Genomic DNA, 22,415 nt, shown 5'->3' with positions numbered 1-22,415 from the left:
ATATATTTTATATTCAAACTGAAAACATAATGTGATTAACACTCAAGTCATCCTGTCTCAAGTCAAGTCAAGTCCCGAGTCTTTAACTTCCAAGTCCGAGTCAAGTCTCAAGTATTTTATTTTTTGTCAAGTCAAGTCACAAGTCATAAAAATAGCGACTCGAGTCGACTCGAGTCCAAGTCACCAAGTCACAAGTCCCCATGTCTGGTCTAAATGATCCATTTTTCTTATATGCCAAAAAAATCATTCAATAAATATCATCATGCCCCATAAAGATATTGTCCTATCCTAACAAACCATACATCAATGGAAAGCTTAGTTACTCAACTTTCAGAAGATGCATAAATCTCAATTAAAAAACATTTATGACTGGTTTTCTGCTCCAAGTCTTTTTGATTTGTGTGGGAACCTTTTAAGTGCTCTCTCTGATGGTTTGTTTTGATGCGTTTTAAGCTTCAATGAATCGGATCATACCAATTGTGAAATTACTGAGGTCGATAAATCTTTTGTGTGCACTTTAACTTATTGATGTTCACGTTAATATTATCTCATGCAGACACAATACCGATTTAACGCTTTACGTGAACATAACAATATCACAGAAAGTATTTTGCGTGTTTTATGAGGTGATAAACAATTTAACCCCTCCTACGGAAACTAAGGTGACTCAGTCCTAGTTAACGTTCCAAACGATTTGAATCTGCTGATTCATTTGAACCAATTCGCGAACAGCGCTGTGGGAGAACTGAATCGTTGGACCGAACGAACCGATTCGCGAACTGATTCAAATGTCTTGTCCGGTTAGTCAGTCAGAACAGAAGTTTGTCGGAGAGTGATCCACCGAGCTCAGCGGTGAGTTACAGATCATCTACTTGATTTCATTATGACAAACATCGATTTAATAGAGTTTTGAGGAGAAACTGTCGTGATAAAGTTGATATAAGAGCATGAGCGAATCAACCAGGCGCGTTTGAACAACTCCGTTTGGACTTCGGCAGGTGTAAAAACTATAAAATCTCCTCAGTTTAGCGTCAAAATCACGTTTGTCACACGTTTAGTGTTTACAGGGAACTGAATAATCAAACACTAGACATGTGAAACCCGGAGAACAAATATGAAACAGCGATTGTATCCGATTGTAAATGTAACGTTATACTGAATGATCAACACACCCGTGTAACATTGTAACGTTCACGCTGTTTATGAGATACTTTACAATACCACGGTGTTGTCATTGTACCTTTAAATAAAAAAAAACTTATTTCCATGGTACTTGTCCAAAACATTGTATTTTTCTCTTCTATTTTGTCACCGTTTAAAACCAAACTGATTGGGTTACTACAGAGGAGTTCTGATGCCTAGATAGGGTGCTCACTAGATGGGAAACAACCCTGAGGTTTGGTTATATGTAGTTCAGTTTGACCAAAACAAACAAAAACATGGACTTTTTTGCTTCTCTTTTGCATTTATATGATGCACAGAGATATTCCCTATGTAGGGAGCTCACTAGGTTTTGTTCAAAGTAATATTCGTCACAGATTTTGTAATGGGATGATATTTTCAGTGTACTTTTCCAATAAATGCATCCAAATGCCATGGTACATGACCAAAACGTGGTAAAACCATGGTACTTTTCACTTTTTCTTTTTTTTTTTGGCTTTAGTGCAAACTGATTTCTTCATCGGCTGTGTTTCAAAACCTGGTGATTGTGTACCAGACTCCGTCCCTGTCAGGAGTATTTGGGGTAATCACAGAGGAATGTGTGATGCACAGAAACAGCAGTTCATTTGAATCTGAATGAGAATCTGATGTTTAGGGCAATGACATCAGAATGCAAATCATCTGAAATGTGAAAGGGTGCGATTGTGTTTAATTCTGAATGAATACTGGCAGATATTATGTCATTGTCATGCGCTGTGTTCTCTTGGAAGGTGAATTGTTTCTCAAGGTATTTTGGGTTAACTATAACCGTAAACCATTGCTGGTCAGTCTGTGGTCATAAAACCTGTGAGAGAACCAGTGTTTTCCAGTCATGGATTGCTGTATGAGGACTGCGTGTGTAGTTTACATGTGTCTAGGTCCCGATGGTTTCGGCGATGTGGAACACCAACAGAATTTACTATATGAGGATTTGATTGCATTCTAAAAGATTAATTAAATAGTTGTATGTATGGAAGTAAAATAATGACTTATGTCTTTGAAACAAAAAAAGCATGCTGAATAGCACTATCTGAAAAAATAAGGCATTGCATTAACAGTACTTGCATTTTAATGCCTTGTATTTCCAGGGCTTGCGTCTTTAGGTCCTGTAGTTTAATATAGTTGTTCGTTTAAGCTGTGAATAATTCAATAAAAAATATTTCACACACTTTTTCATAATTAAAAAATCAATAATTCATATGCACGTTCCAGAATTCACTTCCAAAATATTAAATCGGTTAAAAAATACGATGTATAATATTCGACAGGCAAATTTCGGTCCATTTTATTTCGCTTCCACAAATTCAGTGGTTAAAATTCGGCAGATAATTGTCCCTTTCACATCCGGGAGCTGCAGGAATAGCAGTAGAGCACAGAGGCATGATCTCCATCTGCTGTCAGTCGCTCACCAGCAGGTGGTGCAAGCGGCTTCTGATGAAGACCAAAGCAACAGGTGGAGTAAGTAATACAGTTACAGAAACTGATCTGCAGAAATTAAGCAAGCGCTAAGCAGAAGTTTTGATTATCGGGGCATGTGGAAAAGCTGATTGTGCGTATGTTTATTTCAACATCTTTGCCGTTACCAAGTAAGCAGCATTCAAAGGAGATTATAATGGTGTTTTACCCAACGCTTGAATTACAGAACTAACCCTACATCTAAGGAAGACATATATTGCTTTCGGTTTATTTGAATAGGGACAAGTATGTCACATAAACACATGTTACATACTACAACATTTTAGCCGGAGCTAATTCTCAACGTCCATCCCTAGTGAGCCTTTACAAAAATTAAACAATACACAATAAACAAAATAATACAATATAAAACAATATCAACATAGCATACAATCAGTGGTCACATATTTGACTTCTGATTAAAGTGTCTTTGAGTTTGTGTTTAGAAATAACCCAGTTTGACTCTCCTTTAAGTTCAGTGGCCTTTGTGCCTTGTACAGAGAAAACTGATTGTCCAAACAAAGAATTGCGTCTCGGAATCTGACCGTTCCCGTTCTGAGCTCCTCTAGTCCTTGAACCCCCAACCCTGAGAGCAACTATGCAATCACTCAAGACCTGTGGGGCTTGATGATTTAAACATTTATGCATCAGCTTCAACAAAGAAAATTTGATAAAGTTTGCTAAATCTAACTTCCTTAGACTAATACAATGATGTGACCTAATGGGTTTCCTATCTAAGATTTTAACAGCTCTGTTATAGATCATTTGAACTGGCTTAAGTGTAGTAACAACAAATGCACTAACTTATATGCGAGAAGATCATGGCATGCATGAAAGTGTGAGCAGCATGAAACGGCAGGCAGTCCCTGATTAGTCTGAATGCATAAAGATTTGCTTTGGCAACTCGACATATTTTTTTAATATCACTGTCAAATTTAAGTTGAGAGTCAAGGCCCAGGTATTTGACCTCTTGAGACCTGCTGGATCTTTTGCCCATTTATCCATAAATTTAGTTAATCTGGAATGGACTTGAATCTTGAGGCAAAGCAAATAGACATAGTCTTTTTAACATTCAATGTCAGACCTGCATGTTGAAACCACACCGCTGCATCTTGCAGATGTTTTGTAAGTTCATCAGAAACTGCCTGCACACTTCTCCCTCGCACATAAACCTCGCATTTGAAATCCTGCTGTGGGACATGAGTCTGGCAAATCATTAATATACAATGTAAAAAGCAAGGGCCCAAGAATGGAACCTTGCGGTACTCCTGTGTTCATTTTTAAAAATGTGGACATTTCATTATTAATATTGAAATATTATATCCCCTGTAATACTGGGGATCCCCTCACGTCACACTCCAGGATTCCCGAGTAACGCTTCTCAATCAATGAATACTGTGATATAAGACCTCAGATCTCACAATACATTTTATTGATGATAATGCAAACTATATAGACAGTTAAGCAGATGTAAAATATGAACGAACGCTCAAGGTTTCACGCGGTTTCCCTCAGAAATCTGTTAAAGAAAAGAAAACACATTACGTGGCTCAGCGCACTAACAGTGACAGCGATTAAAAGACAAACTCACATCTTACTGATGCAAACTATATACAGACAGATGAGGATATGAACGCAAGTTACAGAACAAGAAAAAGTGCATGTTATATATATATAAAACATTAACGTCTTTTATTGCGTCAAGATATTAAATTATTAAATTCGGCATCTAATTAATACAATATATTACTGCATATTATGTACATTTAAGCAGATGAGCCTCACAAACCACAAAGTTTCACCAAATTTAACCTTTTTATTTTTTTTTTTCCGTAAAAAGAAAACCAAGCGCAGTGATTTTATGTTTAATATTTGCCTAAGATCCTTTAGGGACCGTCTGCAAATTTACCTCAAAACGAAACGTAGTACAATAATATATTCAAATTAATCAGTTTACAATAAATTAATAATTTGCTCAAACTGACTAAATATACATGGCCAATAACTTATTTCTCTTTATATGGACACTACACAAATATTTTTTTAAGAAAAAATTACAATACTTAAAAAACTTTTTTTTTTAAATGAGGGTTTTTCGTGTTCAAATGTTGTATGTTGCTAGTGACCAGACTGACTTGCTACAGTTGAAATTTTGCCAATATCTTCCTCACTGTATATACAGTATATAATAACTCATAAGAAATTACTGTAATTCACATAATTTTTATTTTATTATGTTCCAAAGGTTGTAGCACATTCCTAGTGACTAGACTGACATACTATAGGTACATTTTTGCTAATACCTCCCTTGCTTTACATAAAGTACATCAATATTTTATAATACAACCTTTGGAACATGAAAAATCCCTTTTAGGGTCTTACAGATTTTGTTTTGTTTTAAATAATTGTGAATGGCACATACACTATAAGGCAGATATTAGCAATTTACATGAACTATGTAACTAACAACATACTATATCCTGTGAAACATGAACAAATCCCTTTGGGTAAATGTTTTTTTTTTAAAGAAATGTTTGTACTGTACGTAATGTAAGGGAGATATTGGCTAAATCTAACCTGTAGTAAGTCAGTCTTGTATCTAGCCATGTACTACAACTTAATTAAAATATTGATAAAAATGTGATGATATATAAATAATAGTATAAATAAAAACACTGGCTGGTATTGTAATAGTACTAACTAATCTTTGTTTTATTTCCAACTTTGACAAATAAATTTTGACCTGTAAATAATGTAATGTTTACTTGTAATATAAAACTGCATCACAAGAGTCTGTGAAAGGAGTTGATGTAAGTGAGTAACAGTCTTATGTAATTAGTACATCTGATGATGACGATGCTGTCATTCGTTTATTTATAGTCCGTTTCCTCGAAGGTCAAGAGAACTTGTTTACATCTGTGAAACGTGTGTTTTGGTGAACTATCTTGAGCTAAAAGACAACCTAAAGATCAAAACTGAGATGTTTAATGCTGCACAATAATGCAATTCAGGGAAATTCATCTGGCAACGGCATTCTGGGAAATGAAGTGTTCTGCAGTACTCTCGCTATAGTCACGTGTATTTCTATAGCTCTTTATGCAATACAGAGCAGCCTCAAACATTAAAAGAACTGTGTTAATAATGCAAAATTGGTCAGTTATGAGTGACTTCAGTTCTGCAGAAGAGATCCATTCAGTTCAGTTCAATAATGAAACTTTAAAAACACAATAGAAAGTCATCAGTAGAGTCTGATGGTTCAAGCGTGGTTGCAGGAGTTTGTGGTTGATAAAGTGTTTGAACAGATGTTTGTGAGGATGAATCTGTGTGTGTGTGTGTGTGTGATGGTTTGAGATCTTTAATGGAAAGCTTTTGAAATGTCTTCTGACCACAGTGATGTCACTGCCAGGAAAGAACACCTCCACACACACACACACACACACACACACTACTTCTCGTTTCCCTCGAGAAGTTCAGTGTCACCACCGGTTAGTGTTTGTAAATCATTACGCAAGTGTCTTTTATTACAAAATAAAGCGTTTTCAATCATCCTCTGCCTGTTCTCATGAGTGTGATCCATAAATCATGAGATGTTGTTTGATAAAGTCTCTTAAAGGGCCAGCAGCCGGTTTTGCTGTAGGCTAGTGTTCATGTGGTTTTGGATCAAATGGTTTGCATTAAAATCGTGATTGAAGTTGGTGACGCAAATATGTTTTTAATTGAATTCAGTGCAGTCTGTATGCATCTCCGTTTTAACTCGAGGATGTCTGGCTGTGTTATCAGCGCTGATAAAGAGTCGTTTCTGATTCTGGTGAATCGGACACACCTTCAGATCTGTGTGTTTGTGATCTCGGACAGGTTTGGACACGATAAGGGCTCAGCTCGCAGACATTCCTTCGGTCTGAGGAGTTTTACAGCAGGATGACGAGGATCGGGTCGGAGTTTCCTCGTGAGCGTCCGTGAGAACAGAACCAATCATGGCCCAGAGGGTCAGTTTTGACTTTGATCTGGTCCCTGATTTCGAGTAAGTGTCTTTTTACTGTTTCCATTCTTTCTTCTGCACTTCCTGTGTGTTCTGGGTGTGTTCGCTCAGTGTGTGTGAGTCATTTACATACTAAAGGTTTTTTTTGTTGCTTCAAGCAGCATATTAAACATGAATATACCGTACTGGCTAAATGTTTGTGGTCAGTAAGTGTTTTTTTCCTTAATGCTTTTATTCATCAAGTAGGCATTAACTTGATCAAAAGTGACATTAGTAAAAAATTTAGAAACACTTCACTTGAAGCTTTTACATGTAATGCATTTAAAAAAAAAAATAATTTGCCTGATAATGCAATTTATAACTCATTGTGCGATCTTATGAGTAATCATAACCACCTATCTATTCACTGTAACACGTTTTAAATGTATAATGCATTAAAACACACATTTGAAAATATAATGCTTTTTAAATGTGGTTACAATTATGTAAAGATGTAATGCGTTACAGTGTGTGTTATGAATAGCTTTATAATGCGTTCTACATAAAGGCTTCAAGTAAATTTGTTACAAGTATAAAAAAGCTCTGCTAATAATCAGTAAATCATCATATTTTCATGATTTCTGAAGATCATGTGACACTGAAGACTGGAGGAATGATGCTGAAAATACAGCGGAGCATCATTTAAATAAATTACACTTTAACAGAGATTCACACAGAAAACATCTGATTTACATTAGAATAATATTTCACTGTTTTACTGTATTTTTGATCAAATAAATGCAGCCTTGTTGAGCGTTCGCTGATTGTTCTGTGTTTTTATTCATCAGGAGTCCAGCAGATGAGGATGGGGTTCATGATTCATTCAGTCAACTGATCCAGGAACAGTCTCACGACCTTCATGATGTCATAGAGATGACCCCATTTGACCTGGAGGAGGAGAGCAGAGGTCAGATCTCACCGCAGCTCATTCTTAGACAGGAAGTGACATCAGACAGGAATCTGACAGCGCTGTGTGTGTTTCAGATGACGTGGAGTGTGAGGAGTCTCCGGTGTACCAGCGGTCTGACAGCGACGGGCCGCAGCAGACGGATCATCTGATTGGAGAACGCTGGTCATCTGACACGCTCAAGGTCCTGTCCTCCATGCCCAGCCGCACCATCGGTCAGTGTGCGATTTTATCGATTCATTAAAGTGTAATGTTTTGCCATAACTTAATTTTTAAGATACCGATGAATCACGACTTTGAATAGAAATATTACCAAACGTTAGAATTAGACACTTTGAAAATATTCCAATGCTAACGGTAAAGAGAAAAGAGCGATGCAATGTGATTAACTATATATAGATTTTTTGGAGAGATTCGTTTAACATTTACATCATGCGCACTGCACTTGGAATATATATATATATATATTTTTTTTTTTAACTATAGTGTTATTAAAGAAAAAGTTACTTGAAGGTTGACTAGTAAAAAAATAAAAATTAAAAAAATTACAAAAATTGAGATTTAATTTTTTTTGCTGAATTGCCCAGCCTTAGTATTTTTTTTGTTTTTTTTGCTAAAACTTAAAGGAGAGTCATATTATGCCCCTTTATTTGCAATATTTAACATAAATCTCAGGTGTCCCCAGAATGTGTCAGTGAAGTGTAGAGCTGAAACAACGAATCGATTTAATCGATAAAAATCGATTATTAAAATAGTTGTCAACTAATTTAGTCATCGATTCGTTGCTAAATAACTTTTATTTGCCGTAAGCGGCTCATTTCGTGCATATTTCAAATCTGCGGTGACCAAAGTGTGGCAGTAATGAGCCACCGGAGGTTTTACTCAGCCAGTACAGCAGGAGAAGTAGCGAATAGCCAATAGCTGGCCTCGTTTTATGTCACGTGCTTCCCCGAGCAGCGTCTCTGCAGATGTGGGAGACTGGGAGTACTTTACTTTGAGCCTTCAAAACAGAAGAGTAACCTGTAAACTCTGCACTACTGAACTGTTTAAGGGGACGTTCACATATCGCGTCTTTTGCGCGCTCAAGTTCATTATTTCCAACACCGCACCGCATCGAGTTAAAAACATCTCAACTTTTCAGAATGCTGCAAGCGCACCGCGGGTCATGTGACAAGAACTAACCAATCAGCTTCATCCTTTCCCGTAACAACGTTAAAAGCTCAGTCAAGATGAAAGGAACAGCTGATCATAGTTGTATATGGATTTCCATTTTGAAATAAATTTAGTAGCAGAGCTACTGCAAGCGATTTTTGAGCTGCAAATCCATTTATCCTTTGCTGAAATTTCCGCGTCTTCAAGGAGAGAGCACGTCATGGTTGCTTAGCAAAGGCAGACGCCTCAGGGGCGCTTCTGCGCGAGCGCTTTGGAAAGAAGGAGAAAGCGGTGCGCCTAGCGTTTTCCACGCGTTTTTAGGCACGATATGTGAACGGCCCCTAAGACTTTCATTTGTGCAGATTCTCCAGTACAATGTTGTTTGCAAATGTTTAGTCGTAAAAGCTGATAACATTGCTTTTTAACAGTTAACATTTAAAGCTTTACAAACATGTTCTGTGATCAGTTTGTCGTTTACCAGTTCATAATTCAGTCGTGCAGCCTAATTATGACTGAATGAGAGAGGTAAATGTTTAAAGATATTTGAAATGCACTTTTTTTCTAAGTATTCACTGCTCTTTTTCACACAGCAGGTTTTTTTGTGTGTGACTGTCCAATTTTTTTTTCTGGACAACCTTCTGATGGATTTTACTTTAAATTGTGAGTTCCATTTAGGTTTCATGCCACTGGCACTTTTTTCGAAGGATTGTTTACAATTTCACAGCAAAAGCTATAAAGGTTTTTCCCAGTAAATAATAAAATACAATACACTGCAATTTTATTCTGTTTTATCCTTATTCTTCGTGAAAATATGTTCTGAAAGATTCCTTAATAAGCTTTGTTCGGGATGTTAAACTACTTTAGGAGCTCTATGGACTGCCATGGTGAAAACATTATTTTAAATCTCCTTGTGAAATTTGCTAGAGTATGGGTCAGTGTTCGGATTGCAGAAGAGTTCGACAAAGGATTACTAACACAATAAAACAACTCCAGGTATATTTTTGATTAGGATATGACAGTGCAAAATGGTTAAAATCTCTTAAATCTATGCTGAATGATAAAGACCATTTATTAATAATTTACTTGGGGAAAAAATGAAAAAAACTAAAATATAAGTACATAAACCGATTAATCGATTAATCGTAAAAATAATCGACAGATTAATCGATTATCAAAATAATCGTTAGTTGCAGCCCTAGTGAAGTGTCAGCTCAGAATACCACACACATCAAATATTATATCATTTAAAAAAAAAAAAGCCTATTTTGAGCGGAAGCAGAAACACGCAGTTTTTCGCGCCTGTCTCTTTAAATGCAAATGAGCTGCTGTGCCCCGCCCCTTTTCCAGAATAGAGCTGCACCATTACAGCTGGTACCTGCTAAAAAAACATCTGTTTTGGTTTTGATTATCATGTTTATCGTTCTGAAATGATGTGTTTTAAAGCATATTAGTTTAAACTTTTGAGAGATGGTTTTCTAAGTGCACACATCTGAAAGAAAGCAGCTGTCAGTGAGTACTAAACTAAGTTCTTTACTCGTTAATCTTGTTCTCGTTGCTTTAGTTGGTAGATCCACTGGGGACCTGATTATTAAAACCTGGAGAAGTCAGATTTCCATGACATGTCAGTTTAAATGAAAATATAAAAATAAAAACTATAAATGTCAATGAATGCATAAACGTATATAAATAATTTTGCACATTCACTGAAATTTTCTTGCTTTAACATTTGTAACTTATGATGATTTTATTTCCCGATGCATCTGGAAATGAAATATCTTTGCTGTGTAGTAGGGCTGCACGATATTGGGAAAAAATGACATTGCGATATTTTATTTTTCTGCGATATATATTGCGATATGACATCTAATCAAATATTTTCTTACAAATAAAAATGGGGTGAGCTCACTTACAGTCTCATTTTAAATGATTTAAACATCAACGCCATCGTGTCAATTGATTAATATGCGCGAGGGAGAGAGAGCAAGACAGCGCTCGTGTTGTTTGAAGACGGTCTCTCTCTCCTTCTCTCTCTCTCTCTCTCTCTCTCTCTTTCTCCTTCTCTCTCTCTCTCTCTCTCTCTCTCTCTCGCACTCTCAAATTCAAATGAGCTTTATTGGCATGACTTGTATAGTATTGCCAAAGCATTGGCCGTTACATAGGCAATGAACAAATAATCAATAAAATCATTCAGTAAACAAAAGCATGAATATATATAAAAAAAACAACAACATATTTTTGTATATTTGTATCAACATTCAGACTTTAGTTTTGTCCACTGGCTGACTCTCGTAGTTTGTGGCAGGCTGTTACATACTTTGCTGCTGTTGTGATTGAGATTGAGTTTTCTCCCAGAATATGATTTAGTTTCTCTGAATTTGGTAATGCCATAAAATGTGGTTCTAGATGTCGGAATCTGGTGAAATAGTGTGCTCTAATGCTGTGATAGTGATCACAGTGAATGAAGAAGTGTTCTTATGTCTCTGGCTCTCTCTGAGAGCACAGTGAACACAGTTTCTGCTCTCTCTCTCTCTCTCTCTCTCTCCCTCTGTCTCTCTCTCTCTCTCTCTCTGTCTCTCTCTCCCTCTGTTTCTTTTTTTTAACCCTTGATGTTTCCAGATGATCTCAGTTGACTCTCTTTGATCAGGTCGCAGCCGTGGCGCGATCATCTCTCAGTACTGTAACCGCACCATGCAGCTGCGCAGACGCAGACAGAGCAGACCCTCCATCCAGCACTTCCCTCGATCCGCACGGCCCAGCATCCGCGGATACGGCGTGGAAACAGACACAGCCGGTTTTGAGGAAGACGGTGAAAGCACTGAAATCACACACGTGACCCTGGAGCACAAAACCAGTCATAAAGATCCAGATTATGAAATTGAGATTTATGCATCATCTGGAAGCTGAATAAATTGGTGATGTCTGGTTTGGCTATTGCTATAAATATAGCTGTGCTACTGATGACTGCTTCTGTGCTGCAGGGACACAGATGATGCCTGAAACATCTTAAACTGTGCCGTGCTGATCTCTGTGATGACTCTGACTCTGTGTGTTTGTAGAGAATAAGAGGGAGCGTTTGGTCAATAATCTGCAGAATCTGTCAGCCAGTGATCGCGTGCGTATGTTGAGAGCGATGCCACTGAGTCTCTCAGAGAAGAAAGAGCTCAGGTAAATACAGTGATACACACTCCACACCTGCTATTGTGTGTGATCTACATGTCCTGCAGCGCTGCTGAGTATACCACAAAACAACTCCTATTTGGTTTAGGGTCTGAATAGAACCTGATGCAACACAAAATGTGCGGTTTATCATAAGGAACAAAATAATTATTATACAGTATTTTTAATTTACAAAATAATGCAAAGGCAACAAATAGAGATGAGTGGTGGAGTTCAACTGCTGTGAGTTGATTCTTATTTGAATGAATCATTAAAATGACGTTTTGTTTAGATTGTTTGCTCCAACTGGATTTCCGTCACGGTAAACAGAATAAAAACAGAATCATGTTGAAACATCAGTGTTTACTGAGTTCCTGATTTCTTCTGATATTGTGTTTTTCAGGATGTTGGTGTTGAATAAAGCCGAACACTCGGTGTCTCAGAGTCAGATTCCCTGCTGCAGTCAGCTCAAGTATTACATCATCATTGTGAGTCCAAAACATGCTTCTCTGTTTTAGGACTTCAGCTGAAACTTAGTGAAAATAAGAAATGTTGCATTGACAGCTAGCTGAAATAAATGTTTTTTTTTTTTAATTTATTTGTTTCACAACGACAAAAAAAGTTGCTACTTTATTTTTTAAGAACAGTAGTTTCATTCTGTATATAGCCTGTATTTGTCATGAAGTGTGCGGCTGTCTTTTTCTTTGGGTCTTTGAGATTCAGCCATTGGTCAGTGATTGATGTTTTAGTGTGTGTGTGCGTGTGTGTGTGTGTGTGCGTGCATGTGCGTGCATGCGTGCGTGCGAGTAAAGGTGTGTGTATCCCTTTTTTCGCTTTACTTCACTTTTAAATAGCTCAAAAGCACCCTGCACATTTTACTTTCACTTTTGAATTGGCATCAGTTCAGCATCAATTGCTTGAATGCAACAACAAAATACAACGTCAAACTTACTTTAGCCTATTTATAAAACATAGAACTTTTATTAACAAAAGAAATAAAAATACACCATGCTATAGGGCAGGCTATGACAAATAAAGTATGTGAAGTTTAAATAGGTATACAAAACTGGAAATAAGTAAACATATAATATATTCTCAATTAAATAAGAAACGAATGTTTAAGTGTGTGTGTGCAAGTGTGCAAGCGTGTGTGTGCAAGCGTGTGTGTAGTTGTGCGTGAGTGTGTGTTTGTTTTTGCTTATGTGAATGCATGTGTGTTTGTTTTTGTGTGTGTGTGTGTGTGTGTGTATCAGGGTATTAAGGGTAGTTTTGTGGTGTTGTTTCACAGGTGTGTAGTGGAGCGTGTTAGAGATAACCGTGTGTGCTGTTAGTTTTGAATGGTTATACACTGTGTGTCAGATGAGCAGATGTACTTTAGTACTGAAGACAATACAAGCTCTCTGACATTCAGTTCAGGTTCAGAGTTGCTTTATTGGCATCAGCTGAACACTTGCATTAAAGTGAGACGTGCTGCAACATGTCACAGTGGAAATGGATCAAAATAAACTGTTAGTATTGAACATTAAAAAAAAAAAAACAAGATATGAAAATTTAGCAAATTATATTATATTAAAGTTTTGTTAATATTTTGAATTCAATACTTTTTTTATTATATTTTGTTTAATTTTAGTTTTAGTAATTGTGTTGTTTTTTTGTCTCATTTATTATTATTATTTATATAATATATATAAGTATTTATGTATTAATTTTATTTAGTTTTAGTTATTGCAGTACTTCAACTGAAACTTTCTTCAAATGTGAGAAAGTAACATTCTCGACAACATTTATCAAGCACTCCAAGCAACAAAGCGTTTTTTAACCTTTAACCCCAGCCTCAGAGGAGACAACAAGGCAGTGGATTTAATGAATTATTTACTCTATGTTGCTGCTGCCTCACAGATCTAAAAATCTAAAAAATCACGATAAACATGATAATCAGAAACAAAATAGCAGCAGCTCATTTGCATTTAAAGAGATAGGCACGAAAAACAGCGTGTTTGTGATGTGTCTGTCAGGCGCTGAGGCACGGCTGGTACGGCTGGCTCTCGTTCCTGTCCTCGCTGCAGCTGTGGCAGACGGCTCTGAAGTGTGTCGGCGGCCGCTTCGGGACAGGGGTCCTCTCGTATTTCGTCTTCCTCAGAACGCTCCTCTTCTTCAACGTCTTCCTGTTCCTGGTCACGGGTTTGTTGCTGGTGGTTCCTCAGGCCATCGCTCATCCAGATCATGACCAGAATGTCACTGTCAGGAGCACATGGGGCCTGGAGGTGCTCACGGGTGCTGTAAGTGCATTAATAAACACACAATTACATATTTACATTTAGGCATTTAGCAGACGCTTTTATACGAAGAGACTTACAAATGAGCACAATAAAAGCAATAATGCAAGTCTCAATTAGCCTAATGCAGTATGCATGCTTTTTTAAATATTATTAATACAAAGAAAATAAGTAGTTAGAATAGAAATAGAATAGAGAGTGCAAGTGTTAGAGGGCCATTTCCATAATAAATACAAAGAAAATGAGTAGTTAGAATAGAAATAGAATAGAGTGCAAGTGTTAGAGGGCCATTTCTATAATAAATAAAAAGAAAATAAGTAGTTAGAATAGAAATAGAATAGAGAATGCAAGTGTTAGGGGGCCATTTCTATAATAAATACAAAGAAAATGAGTAGTTAGAATAGAAATAGAATAGAGAATGCAAGTGTTAGGGGGCCATTTCTATAATAAATACAAAGAAAATGAGTAGTTAGAATAGAAATAGAATAGAGAATGCAAGTGTTAGAGGGCCATTTCTATAATAATAAAAAAAGTAGTTAGAATTGAAATATAATAGAGAGTGCAAGTGTTAGGGGGCCATTTCCATAATAAATACAAAGAAAATGAGTAGTTAGAATAGAAATAGAATAGAGTGCAAGTAATAGAGGGCCTATTCTATAATAAATAAAAAAAATTAGTTAGAATAGAAATATAATAGAGAGTGCAAGTGTTCGAGGACTATTTCTATAATAAATAAAAATAAAATAAGTAGTTAGAATAGAAATAGAATAGAGAGTGCAAGTGTTAGAGGGCCATTTCTATAAAAAATAAAAATGTTTTTAGAACAGAAATATAATAGACAGTGCAAGTGTTAGAGGACTATTTCTATAATAAATAAAAAGAAAATAAGTAGTTAGAATAGAAATAGAATAGAGAGTGAAAGTGTTAGAGGGCCATTTCTATAAAAAATAAAAATGTTTTTAGAACAGAAATATAATAGACAGTGCGAGTGTTAGAGGACTATTTCTATAATAAATAAAAAGAAAATAAGTAGTTAGAATAGAAATAGAATTGAGTGCAAGTGTTAGAGGGCCATTTCTATAATAAATAAAAAGAAAAGTAGTTAGAATAGAAATACAATAGAGAGTGCAAGTGTTAGAGGGCCATTTCCATAATAAATACAAAGCAAATGAGTAGTTAGAATATAAATAGAATAGAGTGCAAGTGTTAGAGGGCCATTTCTATAATAAATACAAAGAAAATGAGTAGTTAGAATAGGAATAGAATAGAGTGCAAGTGTTAGAGGGCCATTTCTATAATAAATACAAAGAAAATGAGTAGTTAGAATAGAAATAGAATAGAGAGTGCAAGTGTTAGGGGGCCATTTCTATAATAAATACAAAGAAAATGAGTAGTTAGAATATAAATAGAATAGAGAATGCAAGTGTTAGAGGGCCATTTCTATAATAATAAAAAAAGTAGTTAGAATTGAAATATAATAGAGAGTGCAAGTGTTAGGGGGCCATTTCTATAATAAATACAAAGAAAATGAGTAGTTAGAATAGAAATAGAATAGAGAATGCAAGTGTTAGAGGGCCATTTCTATAATAATAAAAAAAGTAGTTAGAATTGAAATATAATAGAGAGTGCAAGTGTTAGGGGGCCATTTCCATAATAAATACAAAGAAAATGAGTAGTTAGAATAGAAATAGAATAGAGTGCAAGTAATAGAGGGCCTATTCTATAATAAATAAAAAAAATTAGTTAGAATAGAAATATAATAGAGAGTGCAAGTGTTCGAGGACTATTTCTATAATAAATAAAAATAAAATAAGTAGTTAGAATAGAAATAGAATAGAGAGTGCAAGTGTTAGAGGGCCATTTCTATAAAAAATAAAAATGTTTTTAGAACAGAAATATAATAGACAGTGCAAGTGTTAGAGGACTATTTCTATAATAAATAAAAAGAAAATAAGTAGTTAGAATAGAAATAGAATAGAGAGTGAAAGTGTTAGAGGGCCATTTCTATAAAAAATAAAAATGTTTTTAGAACAGAAATATAATAGACAGTGCGAGTGTTAGAGGACTATTTCTATAATAAATAAAAAGAAAATAAGTAGTTAGAATAGAAATAGAATTGAGTGCAAGTGTTAGAGGGCCATTTCTATAATAAATAAAAAGAAAAGTAGTTAGAATAGAAATACAATAGAGAGTGCAAGTGTTAGAGGGCCATTTCCATAATAAATACAAAGCAAATGAGTAGTTAGAATATAAATAGAATAGAGTGCAAGTGTTAGAGGGCCATTTCTATAATAAATACAAAGAAAATGAGTAGTTAGAATAGGAATAGAATAGAGTGCAAGTGTTAGAGGGCCATTTCTATAATAAATACAAAGAAAATGAGTAGTTAGAATAGAAATAGAATAGAGAGTGCAAGTGTTAGGGGGCCATTTCTATAATAAATACAAAGAAAATGAGTAGTTAGAATATAAATAGAATAGAGTGCAAGTGTTAGATGGCCATTTCTATAATAAATACAAAGAAAATGAGTAGTTAGAATAGGAATAGAATAGAGTGCAAGTGTTAGGGGGCCATTTCTATAATAAATAAAAAGAAAATAAGTAGTTAGAATAGAAATAGAATAGAGAGTGAAAGTGTTAGAGGGCCATTTCTATAAAAAATAAAAATGTTTTTAGAACAGAAATATAATAGACAGTGCGAGTGTTAGAGGACTATTTCTATAATAAATAAAAAGAAAATAAGTAGTTAGAATAGAAATAGAATAGAGAGTGCAAGTGTTAGGGGGCCATTTCTATAATAAATACAAAGAAAATGAGTAGTTAGAATAGAAATAGAATAGAGTGCAAGTGTTAGAGGGCCATTTCTATAATAAATACAAAGAAAAGTAGTTAGAATAGAAATACAATAGAGAGTGCAAGTGTTAGAGGGCCATTTCCATAATAAATACAAAGCAAATGAGTAGTTAGAATATAAATAGAATAGAGTGCAAGTGTTAGAGGGCCATTTCTATAATAAATACAAAGAAAATGAGTAGTTAGAATAGGAATAGAATAGAGTGCAAGTGTTAGAGGGCCATTTCTATAATAAATACAAAGAAAATGAGTAGTTAGAATAGAAATAGAATAGAGAGTGCAAGTGTTAGGGGGCCATTTCTATAATAAATACAAAGAAAATGAGTAGTTAGAATAGAAATAGAATAGAGAATGCAAGTGTTAGGGGGCCATTTTTATAATAAATATAAAGTAAGTAGTTAGAATAGAAATGGAAGAGAGTGCAAGTGTTAGAGGGTAATTTTATAATAAGTAAATAAGTAGTTAGAATAGAAATAGAGAGTGCAAGTTTTAGAGAGTAATTTTTATAATAAAAAGAAAAGTAGTTATAATAGAAATTGAATAGAGAGTGCAAATGTTAGAGGTTTAAGTGTTTTTGTTTTAATTAAAAAGAAAACCCAATAGAATTAGAATAGAGTTCTAGAGTTAGAGGGTCAAATAAGGATGGAACAGATGTGTTTAGCTGTTTCTTGAAGATGGTTTAGGACTTAGCTGCTGGGATTGAGTTGAGCAGCTCATTCCACCAGGAGGGAACAGTTAATGTGGAAGTCTGTGAAAGTGATTTTCTGCTAATCGAGGTGAAGCAATCAGTGAGATTCACGTTTTCTCTGTAAAACTCTGTTAAAGTGTAATGTATTTCTGTGATGCTCCGCTGTATTTTCAGTATCATTACACCAGTCTTCAGTGTCACATGATCTTCAGAAATCATGAAAATATGATTTACTGCTCAAGACATATTTAGACTGTAGGTGGACCTTGACTTTTATTTGATGCTGTAAGCGATATGCTTCACAATCACACTTCTCTCTCTCTCAGGGTTATTTCTCACACTCTCTGCTGTATTACGGATACTATAGTAATAAAATGCTACAGACGGGTCACAGCTGCTCTGCACCCAGGAATGGGACGTCCTGTAGTTCTGGTCTGTCTTATAACATGCCTCTCGTTTACTTCTTCACCATCGGCGCCGCTTTCTTCATCACCTGCATCATCCTCGTCTACAGGTGAGGCTCTCTTGAAAGCGTTGTTTATGTTTTTTTTTTGGTTTAATATTAAGTTTTATTTAACTATTATAACTCTGGCAATGGTCTGCCGTCTAGATGAGCTGGACTGATCCTCTGTGTTTCTGTTTTCCAGCATGTCGAAGTCGTTCGGTCAGAGTTTCCGCATCGATAAATCTAAAGGCCTGTTGACCATAAAGGTCTTCAGCTCTTGGGACTTTAAAGTCATCAAGAAAAGCTCAGTGAAACTGCAGCGGGCAAACATCAGCACACAGCTGAAGGTCAGAACTCATATTATCCACATATGACTCGCATGTACACTTATGATCCATGTATAACACACATGCACACAGGTATGATCAGTGTATGAGACCAATGCACACATATGATTGAAATGACATGCATACACACACATATAATCCATTTATGACACACATACACACACGTATGATCCAAGTATGGAACACATGCACACGTATGACTGATTTATAACACTCATACACATACATATGACCAATGTTTGACACAAATGCACACATATGATTGATATATGGCGTGCATGCACAAAAGTATAATTCATGTATGAAATGCATAAACCCATGTATGATCCATGTATGATACATGCACATGTACGTTTGATTTATAACATGCATACACACACGATCCATGAATGACACACATACACATGTATGATCCATGTTTGACATGTATGCACACATATGATTGATATGACATGCACACACACACACACACACACGTATGATCCATGTATGACACACACACACACATATGTATGATCCATGTATGACATGCGCACACACACACACACACACACACATGTGATTCATGTATGACATGCGCACACACACACACACACACACACACGTGATTCATGTATGACATGCATACACACACACACACACACACACAATTCAATTCAAGTTTATTTGTATAGCGCTTTTTACAATACAAATCGTTACAAAGCAACTTTACAGAAAATTATGTTTCTACAATATTTAGTAGTAGCTAGTAATTTGTACACGTTTGACAGGATTTTAGAAAAATAAAATTAATAATAATACAAGACGTAGTCAGCTAGATGATGAACTATCAATATTATTTATTAATAGTAATTATATGATGCAGTCACACATGTAGCAATAATTGTTAGTTCTGTTGTTGATTCAGGGTTAGCATCATCTGGGGTCCTCTGAGGGTCAGCATCATCTCTTCTCAGGTGTTCTGGATCCAGACTGGAGCTTGTGTAAATCCAAGTTACCACGGGATGTAAATCCCGTGGCAAAACATAGAAACAAAATAGAGACATCATTAGCATAGCTGCTGAAACTGAAGTAAAATTAGTTTAACCCAAGCTAAATAATAAAAATGCAGATGCAACTACACTCACAATTTAAGAGATACATTATTCGAATGCTTGGCGAAAGAGATGCGTTTTTAATCTAGATTTAAACAGAGAGAGTGTGTCTGAACCCCGAACATTATCAGGAAGGCTATTCCAGAGTTTGGGAGCCAAATGTGAAAAAGCTCTACCTCCTTTAGTGGACTTTGCTATCCTAGGAACTACCAAAAGTCCAGTGTTTTGTGACCTTAGGGTGCGTGATGGGTTGTAGCGTGGTAGAAGGCTAGTTAGGTACGCAGGAACTAAACCATTTAGGGCCTTATAGGTAAGTAATGATAATTTGTAACTGATACAGAACTTAATAGGTAGCCAGTGCAGAGACTGTAAAATTGGGGTAATATGATCATATTTTCTTGACCTGGTAAGGACTCTAGCTGCTGCATTTTGGACGACCTGTAGCTTGTTTATTGCAGAAGCAGGACAACCACCTAGAAGTGCATTACAATAGTCCAGTCTAGAGGTCATGAATGCATGAACTAGCTTTTCTGCATCAGAAACAGATAACATGTTTCGTAGCTTGGCAATGTTTCTAAGATGGAAGAATGCAGTTTTTGTAACATTGGAAATATGATTTTCAAAAGACAAGTTGCTGTCTAATATAACACCCAGATTTCTGACTGTAGAGGAAGTAACAGTACATCCGTCTAGTTGCAGATTGTAATCTACAAGATTCTGTGGTCCAATAATTAATATCTCTGTCTTATCCGAATTTAATTGGAGAAAATTATTTGTCATCCAATCTTTTACATTTTTAACACACTCTGTTAGCTTAGATAATTGGGAAGTTTCATCTGGTCTCGTTGAGATATATAGCTGAGTATCATCAGCATAACAGTGGAAGCTTATTCCGTATTTTCTAATAATATTACCAAGAGGCAACATGTATATTGAAAATAGAAGGGGACCTAGGACGGATCCTTGTGGCACTCCATATTTTACTGATGATAAATGAGATGACACCCCATTTAAGTAAACAAAATGGTAGCGATCGGACAGGTAGGATCTAAACCATCTTAGAGCCTGCCCTTGAATACCTGTATAGTTTTGTAATCGATCTATGAGTATGTCATGATCTATGGTGTCGAACGCAGCACTAAGATCAAGTAAGACTAGAAATGAGATGCAGCCTTGATCTGACGCAAGGAGCAGGTCATTTGTAATTTTAACAAGTGCAGTTTCTGTGCTATGGTGGGGCCTGAAACCTGACTGAAATTCTTCATACAGATCATTTTTATGCAGGAAGGTGCTCAATTGAGCAGACACAACTTTTTCTAATATTTTAGACATAAATGGAAGATTTGAAATAGGCCTATAATTTGCCAGTACACTAGGATCTAGTTTTGGTTTCTTAATAAGAGGCTTGATAACTGCCAGCTTGAATGGTTTTGGGACGTGACCTAAAGATAACGACGAGTTAATGATATTGAGAAGCGGTTCTTCGGCTACAGGTAACAGCTCTTTTAGTAATTTAGTGGGTACAGGATCTAATAAACATGTTGTTGGTTTAGATACAGTGATAAGTTTATTTAGCTCTTCCTGTCCTATATTTGTAAAGCACTGCAGTTTATCTTTGGGTGCGATGGATGAAACTGAAGTGTTAGACGCTGTAGAATCTACATTCGCTATTGTATTTCTAATGTTATCTATTTTATCAGTGAAGAAATTCATAAAGTCATTACTATTTAACGTTGGTGGAATATTTGAATCAGGTGGCGTCTGGTAATTTGTTAATTAAGCCACTGTGCTAAATAAAAACCTTGGATTGTTTTGGTTATTTTCTATGAGTTTGTGGATATGCTCTGCCCTAGCAGTTTTTAGAGCCTGTCTATAGCTGGACATACTGTTTTTCCATGTAATTTTAAAAACTTCCAAGTTAGTTTTTCTCCATTTGCGTTCAAGACTACGAGTTACTTTCTTGAGAGAGTGAGTATTACTGTTATACCATGGCACAGTACGTTTTTCTCTAACCTTTTTCAATTTGATGGGGGCAACAGCTTCTAATGTATTAGAGAAAATAGTGCCCATGTTGTCAGTAATTTCGTCTAGTTCATGTGTATTTTTGGGTACAAATAGCAGTTAAGATAGATCAGGCAGGTTATTTGTGAATCTGTCTTTGGTGACTGGAACAATAGTTCTGCCCAGACGGTAACGCTGAGACATATAGTTAATATCAGTTATACGCAGCATGCACGATACAAGGAAATGGTCTGTAATATCATCACATTGGGGTACAATATCTATAGCAGTAAGATCGATTTCATGCGATATAATTAAATCTAGTGTATGATTAAAACGATGAGTGGGCCCGGTGACATTTTGCTTGACTCCAAAGGAGTTTATTAGGTCAGTAAACGCAAGTCCTAATGTATCATTTGCATTATCAACGTGAATATTAAAATCTCCCATGATTAGTGCCTTATCAACTGTAACTAGAAGGTCTGAGAGGAAATCTGCAAATTCTTTTAGGACACACATGTAAGATCCATGTATGACACACACATGATTGATATATGACATGAATACACACACACACACACATGTTCCACGTCTGACACACAGTGTAAAGCACATGCTTCAGCTGTTCTCTGTTTGCAGGAGCTGGTGGCGGAAGTGAACCATCAGGAGCTTAAGTTCCCTGTTCTCCAGCGGCTCTTTCGGCTCTTCATCCACATACTGGCATGGATCATGTGTTTGGGAAGCATGATAGCGTGTGTGCTAGCTGTGTATTACTTCTCTGAATACATGCACGGGGTACGACATATGCTTTTTGATCCATTGAA

The 22,415-nt window shown here is 35.9% G+C and overlaps 1 protein-coding gene across 1 annotated transcript in view; it reads left to right on the top strand.

The window, feature by feature from the left end:
- Nucleotides 1–719: 719 nt before the first annotated feature.
- tmc6b (transmembrane channel-like 6b) overlaps nt 720–22,415 on the top strand; it is a 35,453-nt gene continuing 13,757 nt past the window's right edge. Inside the window, exons 1-11 of the mRNA XM_059537179.1 lie at nt 720–852; nt 6,511–6,676; nt 7,462–7,580; nt 7,658–7,795; nt 11,377–11,538; nt 11,789–11,897; nt 12,292–12,376; nt 13,904–14,167; nt 18,031–18,218; nt 18,352–18,496; nt 22,231–22,386. Of these exons, the coding sequence (XP_059393162.1) occupies nt 6,630–6,676; nt 7,462–7,580; nt 7,658–7,795; nt 11,377–11,538; nt 11,789–11,897; nt 12,292–12,376; nt 13,904–14,167; nt 18,031–18,218; nt 18,352–18,496; nt 22,231–22,386 (1,413 nt within the window). The 5' untranslated portion in view covers nt 720–852; nt 6,511–6,629. The remainder of the gene's footprint in view (nt 853–6,510; nt 6,677–7,461; nt 7,581–7,657; nt 7,796–11,376; nt 11,539–11,788; nt 11,898–12,291; nt 12,377–13,903; nt 14,168–18,030; nt 18,219–18,351; nt 18,497–22,230; nt 22,387–22,415) is intronic.

The sequence above is a fragment of the Carassius carassius genome, chromosome 44 (assembly GCF_963082965.1).
Source record: "Carassius carassius chromosome 44, fCarCar2.1, whole genome shotgun sequence".
NCBI lineage: Eukaryota > Metazoa > Chordata > Actinopteri > Cypriniformes > Cyprinidae > Carassius > Carassius carassius.
This window is presented reverse-complemented; position numbering and strand designations above follow the sequence as displayed.